The sequence below is a fragment of the Papio anubis genome, chromosome 9 (assembly GCF_008728515.1).
Source record: "Papio anubis isolate 15944 chromosome 9, Panubis1.0, whole genome shotgun sequence".
In the NCBI taxonomy this organism is placed as follows: domain Eukaryota; kingdom Metazoa; phylum Chordata; class Mammalia; order Primates; family Cercopithecidae; genus Papio; species Papio anubis.
In genome coordinates, this window is record NC_044984.1 from 100428573 (window position 1) to 100445411 (window position 16839).

Sequence of the window (16839 nt, forward strand, 5' to 3'; positions counted from 1 at the left end):
GCTGTGCTCAAGGGATCCTCCTGCCTCAGCCTCCCAAACAACTGGGACTACAGGTGTGCAACCTCATGCCTGGCTACTTTAAAAAAAGTTTTTCAAAGATGGATCTTGCTATGTTGCCCTGGCTGGTCTTGAACTCCTGGGTTCAAGCAATCCTCCCCACTCAGCCTCCCAACTAGCTTGGATTATCTTCTGAACACATCCCATCGAGGTGTGCTGTAATAAGACGTATGTGCATACAGGTAACCTATGCAAGAAAAGGGCCCAAGAGTATAGAAAGGTTTCAAGAACATTTCTCCCAGTAATTCTACTTCTGGAATCTCTCTTAAGTAAATTATTCACATGAGAGGAAAATATTCATATATAAATATATTGATCACTATTTGTAATAACCAGAAATTAGAAACAGCCTCAATGTCCAACAATCAAGAATCACAAAGAATTTTTAATAATATAGGAAAACATTTAGATCAAAGTATTAAGTAAAAAAGCATGACACAAACGATGTAAAATTGAATCCAGTGTGGTACCCTAGATTGGATGCTGGAACAGAAAAAGGTCATTGGTGTCTCCATTTTGACAAACGTATCACAGATATGTAAGATGTTAATATTAGGGTAAACTGAGTGACGCATAGATGGGAACTCTCTGTACTACCTTTGAAACCTTCCTGTAAATCTAAAATTATTCAAAATTAAAAGTTTGCCTAAAAAAAAAAAAATGTGAGAAGGAGGAGGAAGAAAACTGAAAAGAAACAAGTGAAAATGTCAAAAATGGGTTATCCCTGGATTCCAGAATCGTGGGTGATGGTAATTTTCTTGTTTCTAGTTCATAAATTCTCCATACACTTTGCCATGAACAGATATCACTTTTATAACAGGAAAAAAATCATGCAGTGCCATAAAACCCATCTATGGCCAAAGCTGCGGGCCAGTCGCAGCCGTACCTTGTGACAATAGTGCACGGCGGAGACGATCTGCCGGAAGAAGTGCCGGGTCTCCCTCTCACTGAGGCGCCGCCGCTCACTGATGTAATCGTACAGCTCCCCTTTGCTTGCATATTCCATGATGATCACAATCTTATCTTTGTTCTCAAACACTGCAGAGGGAAAACAGCAATACACAAACACCCTGTTTAGCCAACAAGCTCACTTATGCTACAGAGAATGCGAGAGAGGACAACGGAGATGTCGCCAGGCAGAGGACCAATCAGTCAATTCAGCATCACGAGGCACTGGGTGTGCTGTCCCGCCAGGTGGGCAATGGTGTGTGTCACCGCCATTGTTCCTGGACATGCCTTGGTCATGCTAAGGGAAATGTGGTTCTCTTTTCTGAGGACCCCACTCTCCTTGTAAGATCATTCTCACAACCCTCTCCCGGAACGGCTCTCCTGTAGACAGAATAATGGGTAACAATAAACACTACTAATAATTTATTAACCATTGGATATAGACCAGGTACCCAGTCCTGATAGAGCTACTCTGACCCCAAAATGGGTGCTCAATCTTGTCATCTCTTTATAACTTCCCATCTCAGGCAAATAAAACCCAAAGCTTTTAATGTGGCCCACCAAGTTGTGCACGATCCCATGGGCCCCTCTCAGCCCTACTACACATTCATTCCATGTATTTGTTTATTCTGTCTCCCCCAGTCAAATGTAAAAGGGGGTTATCCAGTTTCACTCACTGGTGTATCCTCAGCAGCCAGAACAGTATTTGGCACATAGTAACATAGTAGGAGCTCAGTTAATATTTATTAAATGAGTAAACTCAAACTACATAAAGGCATTTTTGAACATTAATAATAAATAACAATATAGCACTTACTATGCACCAAATTTGTGTGTAAAGTTTTAAGTACCTCACGTGTACTGACTCGTTTAAACCCTACAACAAACGATCAGGGAAATATCTGTAATTTTACTGTTTGAAAGATGAAGACACTGAGTCCTACAGAGGTTAAGAATCTGGCACAGCCTGCAACCAAGCAGTTTGGCTTCAAAGATCAAGTGCAGAGCCATTAGATGGATGGCCTCCCAAAGAGCTGGCTGGAATCAGCAAGGCTCCGGCCCCCAGCATGGATGGGGAACTAACGCCGCAGCCTGCAGGGCTGCTGCTACTGTCATCTCAAGCCGGCTCCCTGCCACCAGGTCCAGCCCCTTCTCACTCAACCTCCACACCACCAAGGAAACAGTCTCCCCAAATGCTTGTAAACGCTTCTTTCTCTCCAACTCTGATGCTCTCTAGCTGTGATGTTCAAAGACAGGGTTCCAGGCAGATGGCCAGGGACCCATGCATGGAGGCAGGGAGAAGGGAGGCCACAAATGACAGGCTGTCCAAAGCCACTCCATTGCCACCTGTTTCATACTTTGGACTTTCACATAAGATGTCCTTTGAGCAAGGATAAAATAAGCAATATTTGTTTTGAAATCCATCATCACTCTTAAGGGATATAGTACAAAAACCTTTGCAGGGTACCCAAGACCCTCCCTGAAGGTGCCCTGCCTACCTCCCTCCATCTCATCCACTTTTCTAACATTTCCATCAGGCCCCCTATGCCCAGCACCCTAATTCATTAGCCAAGAATGTGCTCATACGTGGTTTCCACAGCACCCCTCCCACTGCACTAGTCAATACTTGCCTCATAGCACATGCAAACTGTGCTATGGTTTATTTCCTGGTTTACATATCCATGTCCGCTGCCTAGATGGACGGAGCTAAAAACTATAGTGTTGAAATGAGATACTCCTAGAGCTGTGTGATTCTAGGGATGTTGCTTGCCCTCTCTGGGCCTCAGCTTAGTCAACTATAAAACATGAATAATATTAGCAAGTATTTAGAACTGCTGGGAGGACTTCCTGATATCAGGTATGTTCAATGTTTACAAGGCCTTCCCCTTACAGCACTCAATAATGTTAGCTAGTATTGTTGCTATCAATACTAATTCATCCCCAGAGCCTAGCACCAAGGCAGACACATATTCAATGAAGAACTGAGTTAACCTGGAACCTATCCTAGGCCTGGGTTCCCTGTCCTCCCATACCTTGTTGCTGGCTGCTAGAAGCTCTGACCCCTCCAGTTCCTTTTTGGCTCCTTCAAGTCCAGCCAAACCTCCCTGATAAAATGAAGGGGAAGGAGGAGGGTAGGGAGGAGGAGGAGAGAACATCCAGATAAAATTGGCTGCTCCAGCGTCTGCTGGCCTCGGTGTACCCTGCAGCTTTGGCTCCTGCCAGGGATTTCAGCCTGTTGTGCACTTTTCATTAACAATAAACTCTGGAAACTGGAAACATCCCGACTGCCTCGGGATGCATGGCTCAGGCCCCAAAAACGAAAGAGTGATAGGCCCTGGAGAGGGCAGCGGGTTTTCTAATTTTAAAAAGAAGGGATGTAGGAAGAAGGAAAGTACTTTGACAGACAAACAAACAAGAAACCTCATACCCCAAAGAGTCTGGTGCATCTTTAAGGGAGCCAAAGCCTCTGGCCCTTCAGTGACTATCGGGAGGTGTGGACCACTCGCCTCACACAGGCAGAAGGGCTGTTTCAACGGCTGGATTCTTCCCTCTCCAACTGACTGATTTGGTATCAAGGAGACGTAAACACAATTCGGCACAATACAGTCCAATACACCAGATATTTTACTAAGCAGCTTCCATCAATAAGTCCTACTGATCCTGTCTCTACAATATATCCCGAGTCCAGCCGGGCACGGTGGCTCATGCCTGTAATCCCAGCACTTTGGGAGGCTGAAGCAGGTGGATCACTTGAGGCCAGAAGTTACCAGACTGGCCAACATGGTGAAACCCCATCTCTACAAAAAATATAAAAAATTAGCCAGGCGTGGTGGCAGGTGCCTGTAATCCCAGTTACTGGGGAGGCTGAGGCAGGAGAATAGTTTGAACCCTGGAGGTGGAGGTTGCAGTGAGCCGAGATCACACCACTGCACTCCAGCCTAGACAACTGAGTGAGATTTCATCTCAAAAATAAAATAAAATATATCACAGATCTGTCTACCTGTCTCACCTCCAAGGACACCCCTTACCCCCATCCTTACTGGTTGCCAGCCTTTCACACTTGCCTCCCTGCTGACTGCATTTGGAGGGGTCAAGAAATAGTTCCAAATGCATATTCCATGGGGTACTCATTCTGCAAGCTGTCTTGAAGAAGAAAAGAATTCCACGGTCAAACACAAGCCAAACGTCAATACTTGATTGTCCTTGGAGAACCTGGTTTCCTTAACTCAGTTGATTGGGCCATTTCAGTCCTCCAATTGGCATCCAGAAGAACTAATATGGAGCCAGTTCGGAAAGCACTGGATGAATGAGATGATATCCGAGGGACAAAACTGGCCCCTTGCTCTTAGGCAGGGCCAGTGAGCAAGGTGGTCAGAGAACTGTCCAGGCGGCCAGGCCTGGCTCTGGGACACCATCCCCCAGTTCCTCATAGGGAGCAGCCCATGTCTGCCACTTTAAATTAACTGAGAGCAAACAAGATTCCTAGACTTCAAGCCTCAGTGTTTCATCAAGCAGGCTGGGGGTGTTACAGATGAAGCTTCTTGAAGTCTTTCTTAGTAACAGCAAAATTTGCTGTAGGCAAGCACCACGTGCAGGCACCACGCTAACAAGCATTCTGCATGAATTACATCATAAGGATTTGGTACTATGAGGATCCCCGTTTTACAGATGAGAACACCCGGGGACAAGGTGAATAATAATTCCCGTTAACTACAAGGAGTACGAGGCACAGCCAGCACTGCGCCCAGCAGTCTGACTGCTGCCCCCAAGCTCTCAGCCACTCCATTACTACTCATCTATCTCAACCCCTCTGTCCCTCGGCCTCCTCATCAGTCCAATGAGACTAGTAATTTCCTCACAGGTCTCTCGCCCTCAGCACGGTGCCTCGGCCAGTGCTCAACAAATGGAAGCTGTTCTCACAATTACTTCATCAGCCACTTAGGCAGCTCTAGCAAAACAAAACCCTAACACTTTCCTCTCCCTGCTGGCATCGCTCTTTAAAACATGTTGTGGCTGCCGCAGAATCACAGCATTTTCGAGCAGGAAAGGACCTTAGAGAGCGGGTGTTATTTTTCCAGAATAGTCTAGGATTTATAATGCATAAGAGCAAGGCCTTGGGAATTAATACTGAAGAATGAGCAGCTTCCGCACCCTTGGCCCAACGCTCCTTTGCCCATGCTTAAGGTCACTATCTACAAGGTGACAGGGATACTCTTGGCCATTCTTCTAGCAAAAAACGGCTGCTTCCCTTGGGCACTTTTACAACTGGTTATTTATAAGCCCAGAAATCTTGTCTGTGTTTATGTTATTAGTCACTAAGCAAAAGCTTATTTTCCACCAGTTGGGAAGGGTTTCCTTTCTGAAAAATGAAAGCCTGTGTCTCTTGGCCAGACAGTTTTACCCAGAAGCCTGGTGGCTCCAGAATGGTAAGGAAAACTATGGCCCTTGACATGCCAGGCCTACCAGGAAAATTAAATCCCTGAATAGAAACTTAGCTCAGCCTGAGTCAGCCCACAGCACTGGGGCCATGGCCAGGTGGTGCAGAGCCTGGATTTAGCACAGCAGAAAGCACCTACTATGCAGATGGCACTGGGGATACCGAAAGAAGACTGTTCCCAGTTTGGAGGGGAAGGAAAGGCAGGCCAGGTAGAAGGGTCAGCAAGAGGAAGGGAACAGAGCAGAAACAGAAGCACCAGCAACTGGCAGGGCCAGGGACTAGGAGGAGAGAAAGAAGAGGGCGATGAATAAAGCACAAGAACTTGAAGGCCCAGAGGGAGCTGCAGGTGAGCCACACAGGCAACCAAACATCGCCGAGAACAATCCAAGAGACAGGAGCAAGGCACAGGACAGCATCCAGGATCCTGGACCTACGAAATTGTTCAGGGCTCAATTTTTTCCAGGAGACTTCCCAGACAGGGATCTCTCCTACCCTAGAACGCTTGTAATAAGAATAGTTAACATTTATTGAACAGTTACTACATGTCATGGATTAAAACATTTATTCCTCACAACAATCTTATGAGATAGGGATCCATATTATCCCTACTTTATAAATAGGGAACCAAGCCAGGCATGGTGGCTCACACCTGTAATCTCAGCACTTTGGGAGGCCGAGATGGGAGGATTGCTTGAGGCTGGGAGCTTGAGATCAACCTGGTCAACATAGTGAGACCTCATCTCTAAAACAAAAAATAAAATAAAATAAATAAATAGGGCACCAGCACTCACATCAAGAAACAATATTGCCAGCCCCCTGCAAGCACTCCTGCCATGTCCTCTTTCTGTCATTAATCATCTCCCCAAAGATACAGATACACCAATACCATGAATATAAGGAACATGAACCAAAATCATAGATGAGTTTTGAAGTTCTAAAAAATGGAATCATAGCCAGGAGCGGTGGCTCAAGGCTGTGATCCCAGCACTTTGGGATGCTGAGGCGGGTGGATCACGAGGTCAGGAGACCGAGACCAGCCTAGCCAACATAGTGAAACCCCATCTCTACTAAATACACAAAAAATTAGCTGGGCGTGGTGGCAGGCACCTGTAATCCCAGCTACTCGGGAGGTTGAGGGACAAGAATCGCTTCAACCCAGGAGGAGGAGGTTGCAGTGAGCCTGCCTGGTGACACAGTGAGACTCTGTCTCAAAAAAAAAAAAAAAAAAAAAAGGAATCATGTAGTATATTTCCTTTGTCATTAATTCAATATGTTTGTGAGAATAATCTATGTTGCTCAATGTCGTCAAAGATTGTTCATTCTCATTGCTCTAGAGTACTCCATTATGTGAATGTATCGTGTGGTTTATTTATCCATTCTACTGTTGATAGACATTTGGGCTGTCTCCAGTTGAGCCTTGTTATGAATAGTATTGCTATGGATATCCTTGTGCATGTCTTTTGATGCATATCTGTATGCATTTTTGTTGGGTAGATACTCAGTAAGATTGGATGGCAAATTTGTGCAACTCAAAAGCAAATGTTCCTGCCACGACTCTCCACCCCCTTCCTCCATCATCCAGTTCTGCTTTTTGCATTACATCCAATAAAGGTTCTCCTTCATTAAATGGAGCCAATCTCACCGATTTTTCTGAAACAGCTTTATTATCAGCCTATTTGAGGCATCCATCTGAGTATTTTGCTACGTGTCAAAGGGAATATAAAAGAGGAGAAGGCACAGTCATTACCCCTAAGGAGTTGCTTTCAAGTTGGAAACGACCAGTACTTAAAAAATAATTCAAGAGCTAACCTGTACAGTACAGACTTTAAGTACCTGGACAATCAGAAAGATCAGTGAGGTCACCCAGAAGGAACCTGAAAAGATTTCTAGAAAAAGCAGGCATGGAACTGAACCACCCAAAAATGACTCGGGTTTTGCTTTTGAGATAGTTTCACCATTGTTTCAACATATCCTAAAATACCCAAACTCTCCTTTTTCTTCAACTGTTCCACAAGCAGGCCTTCCTTCTTCCCAAACACCAACTTAAATTATTTTTCTTGTTTGCTGTTTATTTTCCATTTCAAAGGAGAGTAGGGATTGGTTGCTATAGCAACAGCTACTTCTCCACATTAATCCTGAATTTCATCAGATGTTCGGTTTGACAGTCCCGTTCTGTCCTCTGATCATTTGGCTTTCACAACCAGGCTAATGACCCAGCTCCCAGAGATTGCCTCCTGCAGCTCTCGAGGTTAATAACACAACGTGTAGAACTTGAGAAAATGTGCTCAAGTCAATAAAAACAGTGCTCTGGTCTGAGGGAAACGCTGATGAGTGAGGAGATCCTGGGATTTTAAGCATCCACTGCCCATGTGGCAGCAGAATACACTGGGCCGTTTTGGAAGAAAGAGGCCTGGAAAGCAGAGAGGATGAGGACCAATTTACAGGATGTGCCAGGAAGGGTGGGCTTTTAAAAAGGGAGAATTTCTTTCTGTAACCTCCAGGGAGGAAGAGTCCTTTGTTGAGTTTTTTGGTTAGTTGGTTGGCTGGTTTTCCTGTTCGTCTGTTGAGACAGGGTCTTGCTTTGTCACACAGGTGGGAGTGCAGTGGCAAGATCTCGGCTGACTGCAACCTCCGCCTCCCAGGCTTAAGTGATCCTCCTGTCTCAGTCTCCCAAGTAGCTAGGACCACAGGCACACACCACCACTCCTGGCTAATCTTTGTAATTTTTTAATTAATTAATTAATTAATTAATTAATTATTTTATTTTATTTTATTTTTGCTGGAGACATGGTTTTGCCATGTAGCCCAGGCTGCTCTCAAACACCTGAACTCAAGCCATCGGCCCACCTCGGCCTCCCAAAATGCTGGGATTACAGGTGTGAGCCTCTGCACCCAGCCCATCTGTTGATTTTAATAAAAAAGGCCTAGGGCCTAGGAGTGGCCCCATGAGAATTCTCTTCACACCTTTGCCTTCTATCAGCTCCGTCTCCTAGGTGGCATCCAGGGTGCTGCCATTTCTTCCACGGCACTGCCTCCCTAGGCAGCAGCGTTTTTGTCATTTTCCCAAAATCTCAGACCAAAGTACCTTTCCAGTCCTCATGGGTGCTCTTTTATTAAAGGTCAGGACAATCCTCACAGAAAGTAGCTTATTTTTCACTTCAAAAATGAAGTGATCTTTTCTTTGAAAGGACTGTCTGCAAACCAACTGAGTCATTTAGTCAATACAAGATTCGTTCTTCAAAACTTTCCACCCTAGAAGTCAATTTCAAACACCTCATGGGCTCACGGCTTCACTAAATGGTCCTCTGATCTCTTGAATCTGAAAGCCCAGAGCAGTGAGGATGAGAAATGTAAACTGGCATCTCCCTGTCAATAAATTGGTCTGAGTTGATTCAGTGCAGTTCCTGGTTTGCATAACAAAAGGCTTTTTTGTTAACTCACTGTCTTTTCTTGAACCAAAACTCTTTCTAGATGTTGGCTGGCATGCCCGAAGAGAACCACAGCCAACGAGGCCACCCACGGCCAGACGTGGACTCCACGGAAGGCAGAAGAAATGGTAAGAAAGTGTAGAAGCCACCTGCAGAAGAGGGGATGCAGAAGCCTTGCCAAGACCCATCCATGCCTGCTATGATTAATAGTGCCAATGGGGCCCAATATCCAATCCTAGGAAGGCAGGGGACGTGGTCAGGATAGAGAGAGAAGTTGTGTGGGAGAGGGGACTTGACAACACCATGCTGGACAAGCCACTGGACTCCACCCTTCTTCCACAACCATCCCTGGGGAGCATTTCTAGAAACCAAGAAAGACCCTAAGGTGGAAATGGGCTCTATCAGCCATCACCACAGGCTCATGATACACACTCAATATCACACACGCACTCCACAGCCTCCCTGATCATTCCCTCTATTGCTCTGTCTCAGCCTTTGTGTCATACACAACACACACACACCACTCTCTCTCTCTCTCTCTCTCTCTCTCAAAAAAAAACACAACTCACTCACACAATCCTGAATGTAGAAAGCCCCGGCAATTGATCAGAACCTCTCACAACTACCCCCAGAAAGAAGCAAGGGTTCTTGTACTTGATGCCGTGAACTTCTGAAAAAGCATGCTCCCCAGTTCTGGCAGTGATGGGGATAGAAATACCTTTGTGAAGAGAGCCTTAGTCTTCCACCCCTGGAAACCCTGGCAGAGGGCTCTGATACAGGGGTTCATCTCACCCTCACCACCTCACCAAGGTGGAAAGGCCAGGCCCGTGGTCATCACACCTCTGGCTCCAGCCACTTCCCAGTTGGGTGACCTTGGCAAGTTACTTAGCCTTTCTGTACCGCAGGCTCTTCCTCTGCTAAAACGAAGCCTCTACCTTACGCCTCATAGTAAGTATTATCACACCACACGGCAGCAAGTGTAAGCAGAAGTGTTAGCTGTTCCGACTCAGCAGCAAAGGGGAACTAAGGAAGACATCAAATCCAGAATTATGGGTATGCAGTGGCAGAGTCCACACCCAAGGCTGCATTCGTGCCCTTGAGGTATGTGTGTGATGGGCTGGAGGTGGAGGAATGGCAGAAATAGTGAATGAACACTTAAAGACATCGGAGGATTCGAGTGCCCCCCAGTAAAAGCTGAGGTGAAGGCAAACCTAGCTCTCTTCCATTCTTTGGTCCCTAGGGCCATTCCAAGCATGGGTGTCAATCTCTGAGCCATACCTACCAGAGGCACCTGCTGTCAGAAGTCATGGCGGGGAGCACAAATTCCCCAAATCAAAAAAAATCCCAGACTCTGTAGGTTAAAAGTTACAGTTCATCTAATCTGACCCCCCTTTCAATATCCAAATCCCCGCTGTTGTACATGGCCATTGTGGAGGCCCCTCTTCTGTGCTCTGTGAGCCTTCCCAAATGCATGCTGGTGACTGTCTGTGCAAATTAAGAAAGCTATCCCAGTTCATTCCGAAAGACTCCATAGTAAAGGGCAATAGAGTTTTTTTTTTTTTTTTTCTTTAAACATTAGTGTCAAGTATAAGTGGCATTATTTAAGGCACTGGAAAATACTGAATTCCAGGAAACCCAGGAGGGTGAGGCAGGACAGCCTGGGAGTAGCGTTAGTTTGTAGCTGTTTTGTTTCTGATCTCCAGCCTCTAGAAAAATGACTTGGGTGTAATCAAAAGAAAACAATGAAAATAATAACTTGAAGGTCAAATAGCTAACTTAATAGGAAACTCATTAGAAACGTGGCTGGACAGGCTCACAGCTGAAGCGCTCGTTCACATGATTACACGTGAAGAGAACTCTCCGGTGCTGTGTTACGAACAGGGGCGAGTCCTCAGTTCGGATCCAGTCTGCAGGGACTTCATGTGGAACTTGTGAATCTGGCAGCAGAGGGAGTGTGTTAAAATGCTCAATGATTTGCCATGGGTTCAAAAGAGTAAACACAAGCATAATACACTACTTTGCCAAGTTCAACAAACCGTTTCATGGGGCTCTGAGTCTCTGATGAGGGCAGCAACCCAACAGCTAAGTACACCCAAGCCTGAACGTATCACTCACTGCTCACTGGTGACTGCCGCCAGACACACGTTCTTCCCTGGAATTCACTGATGATAAGTGATCAGACCAAGACAGGTTTCCAGAGCAGGGCTCATTTTCTCTTTGTTGCAGGAGTAAGCCTGTATTTCTCAGCCTGGTCCATTACACTGGAATATTTGCGGGTGAGACCCAGGCATCAGCATTTTTTACAAACTCCTCATGAGATTTTAATATGCCTCCATCGTTCAGAATCACTGACAGGCAAGCTGGCCTCAATCTTCTCTTCTCCAACCTCCCAACAGAAGTTTCTACCCCAGCCAGAAAGGACATCTCACTGATCCCTAGATATGACATCAGGAATAATCAATTCCATTTCTTGAGCATGGCCCTGGCACGGTGCTTAGCAATTTTATTCACTAGCTCATTTAATCCTACATTATCTATAGAGTAGCTAGCTACTGGTCCCATTTTATAGACAGGGAAACAGCCTCAGAAAGCTTAGTCACTAGCCCAAGGTCACACAGCAGTAACTGGCAGTGCAATTGGCTCATCTGAATCCCAGCCTACGTGGATGACAAATTTACACTCTTGCCCTACTATTAGGTTGGTGCAGAAGTGATTGCGGTTTTCACCATTACTTTAATGAATGGTACCCGAAACAAAAGTGTTAATAGAACAGTACCTGGAACAAAAGTGCTCAATACATTTTTGTAAAACACATGAATGATTCAAAGACTAAATAAGCAAAGGAATGAATGAGAACAGTGGGTAATGTTAAGCATCATTGATCTTGTTAGATCAATTCAGCCGCTCTCTGCCTTCAAAACAAACTAAATCAGGACCTGCTTGCAAATCTTCCTGGCTGAGAACCCTGGAGTAGCACAGTTGTGTCTGAGAAGAGAAACATAAACTGCTTGTAAGTATTTCCAAATAACTGATGCTAGAAATACAGCCCTGTTTTTGTTTCTAAGGAAACAAGAATCAATTATTTGGAAGGTTTTGCTTCTAACCTTCTATGGAGGGGTTTTTCTAGCACAGTGGGGTTGTCAAATTTGGGTGTACATCAGAGCCACCTGGAGGGCTAATGATTACTCTGGGTGCTGGAACCCACCCTCAGGGTTTCCAGTTTAGCAGGTCTGGGGCAGACTCCAGCTGGTCCGAGACTGCCCTTTGAGAACTGCTGCTTAAATGCATTATTAAACAGTTTACCAGGGTCCTGCCATTCTCAAGAGGTGATTTTCCAGGGGCACAGGATGGAGCAGCAACACTTTCTGATTCCAGGACCTGTGCTGGGGTCTGCGGAAACATCTTACACAAGCTCCACTGCCCCTGGCCACAAGCTGGAGGTCAGAGTGGGGGGTGGGGGCAATGCCGTGTACAATAAGGAATACAGGCTTTTCCACAGCCCCTGTCTCTTGATTTCTCTTCTGCTTCTCTGGATTTTTAGAGCAGTGATTTTCACCAAGAGTGATATCTCCCCTCAGAAAGACCTATCCAAACCTCAGGGAGCACAGGTAGCTTGCAAAAGCATTTTGTAGTGCAATTTCTCTAGTAAGATGAGAGGAGCTTTTAACTGATAGTGCACTCATCCAAAGTGTCTTCATGGTGGGAATTCAGAGAATATTTGAGAATACAGACTTATTATAACTTATCTTCTCATGGGCAGGATGCTTAAGGCTCACAGGGTGGGGGCATGAGATTCAAATGCTTATCAAAGGACGCGTTTGTCTATTTCGTTTCTTTTCAAGTTGGAGAAACACTTTCAACGGATGAGAGATCACAGTTAACAAATGCCAAAGAGGCTTCCAACTTTGTCCCAGAAACCCAGGATCACCCTTACCTAAAATAGGAGAAGTGATGAAAGGGTTGGCCAGTTCCAGCGTATCACAATGCAAAGAACCCATAAAGAGATGCAATCTTGCATGGCCAAGAGGAGAGATTTCCAGAAACCAAAACCAAGGGTGTCAAAGGGAAGTCACAGGCCGAATCTCCCCCACCCCTCCACCCACCTTTTCAATTTTATATACCGGACTGTTACCAGATGGGATGCTAAAGATGTTTGTTCTCAGTGGTTTTGCAGATCGGGTCTCCTAGGCTTTCAAAGGGGAAGTGGGGGTGAGACAGCATGCCTTTGATGTTTGAACTTCGGTCCTGAAATCAGAACCTCAGGCAAAAGCTGTTTTTATCTCTTCCATCCTAGGCAACCCAGTTGAAAGCTCCAGTGGGTACTTCCTTTTCAGCTGTTTTTTCCATATTGTCAATTACCTCCCTGCTGAGAGAATGGAATTCCTTTGACTGGAAACAGGGGTCCCCCTTTGAGATGGTGCCAGAGATTTCTTTCTTTTCTCTTGATTAGGCTCCCCTCGGTATCACACACTGAAAAGCGTAGGTCTATCCTCTTTTATTTACTTAGCATTAGAAGGCAGTTATGTTTGTATTTACACAGAGTTGACAAATTTGAGGGTTAATCACCTTCACCCACGGGTCAATAGGAGAGTTAACTCCAGGGTTTGGTTCAAGAAAGATACATTTGAAAGGAATTATTTTTGAGATTTGGTGAGCAGCAGAGTTGCTTCAGTGAAGTCACAGATTTTACGGGCCTGTGGGTATTGTGATTATATAAAAATCAAATTTTCATGGTGTTCTGCAGTTTAGAAAACACTTGACCTATGAGTTTAACATAATTGAACCCCAACCTTCTTCCTCAGATGCTGGCAGAAGTATTTTCTAAAATGCCTACAAAGCTAGGATTTAATGCTGTCAGATATGTAAGACTGCAACCTCTATGAAGACTGGGAATTCTCCATATCACAGGGTCTAGAATAATACTTCCTTCCAATTAGCGGTCTCTGCAGACCACCAAATGACCTGGTTAGTATCGGGAGCACCGAGTTCTGAGTGTCGCTGCCTGGGTTCAACTCTCGGATCCACCACTTATTAGTTGGTAACCTTAGAAAATGGACTTTGCCCCTAAAGCTGAATTTTCCTTACCAAAAAATAGGGATCTTAACGTTTCATATTTCCCAGATACAAGGGTTAAACGAGATAGTACATGCACACCTCCTAGCCCAAGGTAAACACTCAATAACTCCTTGCTATTACTAGTACTATTTTATTTTATTTGTTTTTGTGAGATAGGGTCTCACTCTGTCACCCAGGCTGGAATGCAGTGGCACAAACTTGGCTCTTCACTGAAACCTCTGCCTCCCAGGTTCAAGCGATTCTCCCACCTTAACCTCCTGAGTAGCTGGGACTACAGGCATGTGCCACCACATCCAGCTAATTTTTTGTATTTTTGGTAGAGACGGGGTTTTACCATGTTGCCCAGGCTGGTCTCAAACTCTTGAGCTCAAGTGAGGCCAGAGGATCCACCAAAAATACCTCACTTGAGCTCAAGAGTTCGAGACCAGCCTGGGCAACATGATGAAACCCCATCTCTACCAACATGGCCTCCAGAGTGCTGGGATTACCGGCGTGAGCCACCACGCCCAGCCTTAGTATTATTTTAAAATGTAAATCAAAAAACGCTACTTCCTCCTTTCTAGCAGTTTCCCATCATTCCTTATAAAGAATCCACACTCCTTCCTGTGGCCAGTGTGGTCCAGATCTAGCCTTCTCCACCTCCTTCTCCTGTTACCCTCCTCCTCACCCCTGCAAACCTCCCAGATCCTTTGTCCCTTCTACCCATACCAGTGCCTTCTCTCCTCTGAGCATTTGCGCATGCTGTTCCCTTTGTATGGAATTCCCAGGACTCTGAAGGGCTTAGTCTCTGCTTCATTCAGGTCTTCACTCAATAACCACTTACTCAAAAGTCTTTCAGCTCAAGACTCAGTTCGAAAGGGACCGCCTAGTCTGTTCACTTTGTTGACTCTCCATCTCCTCTCCTTGAATGGCAGCTCCAAGAAGGACAGGAGCTTGTTTTGTTGGCCCCTGTATTCCTAGTGCCTAGAATAGGGCCTGGCACATAGTAAGCACTTTATTAGCATTTTTATTAATGAATAAGTCACGTTTTCTCTAGAACTGGTATTTCAATATCACCGGTGAGTACAGCTTAAGATGATGGCTCCCTTTCATTAAAACCCACACTTTCTAAACATACAGGGTTAGGCACATCATTGCGTTGTCATGTTGCTATTGTTGTTTTGTAGATGTTGTTGTTGCTGCTGTCACTATGTGTGTGCACATTTGGCTCTTTATTTTAATCATAAAGATCTTTGCTAAAGAAGACATTGGCAAGTTCTTTTACAGCTTCTACTCCTTTGGCTGGTATCCGAATAGCCACTTTGGTGCCTTAGCATCCATTTCTTTCTAAGCAAATTAATGCATTTCTGCACCAAGCTAAGGCTCTTGATTGGCCTGTCAACCAATCGGCTTTCGGAGAGAAGGTTCCCCTCTCATTCTGTGAGTAGCAGGAAGACCAGCAGATGGGCTCACAGACTCGGGTCCCACCACCACTGTTGCCACCCTTCTTGCCCCTACCACACCTCCAGGTTGCAGCAGGGGCAGGCAGGGGCAGAATGGAAAAGGCCAGGCTGAGGTGGCCTGCAGAGCCAGCAAAAGAAGACACAGGATCAGAAATACAGGGATGAGACAAGGCAGAGCAAGAAAACAAAGGGGACCAGGAGACCCATCACGTAGCCGTGACACCCAGCATGAAGAGCTGAACTGCATCCCCGCAAAAACTCAGGCATTGAGTACACCGAATACTTCAGAATGTGACCCTATTTGGACACAGAGTCTTTACGGAGATAAGTTAAAATGAGGTCCTTAGCACAGGCCCAAATCCAATATGACTGGTGTTCTCATGAGAAGAGGAAATTTGGACACAGACACATGTGGTGGTAAGAGGTATGAAGACATAGTTAGAAGTCGGCCATCTATAAGTCAAGGAAGGAGGCCTGGAACAGATCCTTCCCTCACCACCCTCAGAAAGAATTAACTTTGATCTCAGACTTCCAGCCTCCAGAATTGTGAGAAAATACATTTCTGTTGCTTAAGTCACCAGTCTATGGTATTTTCTTATAACAGCCCTAACAAACTAACACACCCAGCAAGTCATTAAACCTTCTAGAGCCTCAGTTTCCACAACTGCAAAATGGGAATCCCTGGCCTGCCCACCTCACAGGTTTGCTGTGGGGATAAAATGAGACCAGATGTGGGAGACGTTTGTAAACTATGAAGAGTTCTACAGATGACAGGATGTCTAACTTCACTTTCAGAGCTGGATCTTTGGGTCCTATTGGGCAAGAAAGCAGATAAAGGCATGGGATCCTGGGACTGTGGTTCCCAGTGAGAGGTGCAGGAACTGGAATACAGCCTTGGCAATCTCCTGCTCCCAACCCCCAGGGAAGGGAGGGGAGCTGGATGTGGGAGAAACAGAACTTGCGTGGGAGAAGGGAAAGGGAACAGAACAGAAACTGGAGAGCTCTAAGAAATTAAAAGAAAGAAAAAGGACACATGTAAGACCCCGGGAGTTTTCTGGATAAAAACAACACCTTTTATTTGCATGATACCCTGCAGGTCACAAAACACTTGGAGGCACTGGGTTCTCGTTAACCTACTTGAGGTCAGGAATGCCTTTGAGAGTCTGATGAAAGCTACATACCCTCTCTCAGAAAAAAGGAACTCATGCACACAACACATAAAACATTATAGAGCAGCACTGTCCAGCAGAACTTTCTATGAGGATGAAAATGTTCTGTAGCTATGCTGTCCCATAGGGTCACCACTAGCCTCCTGTGGCTACTGAGCACATGAAACATGGCTAGTGTGACTGGGGAAATGAATTTTAAATTATTTTGTTTTAATTATTTTCCATTTAAATATCCACCTGTGGCTAGTGGCTTTTGTGTTGGACAACATAGTTACATACTA

General features: G+C 45.3%; 1 protein-coding gene across 2 annotated transcripts in view; it reads right to left on the reverse strand.

Annotated features, from left to right (window-relative positions):
* The window catches only part of NUAK1 (NUAK family kinase 1), a 77254-nt gene that overhangs the window by 22789 nt on the left and 37626 nt on the right, over window positions 1-16839 (reverse strand). For both annotated transcript variants that reach the window (XM_003907082.5, XM_009181583.4), the window contains one exon: window positions 944-1095. In XM_003907082.5, the coding sequence (XP_003907131.1) occupies window positions 944-1095 (152 nt within the window). The remainder of the gene's footprint in view (window positions 1-943; window positions 1096-16839) is intronic.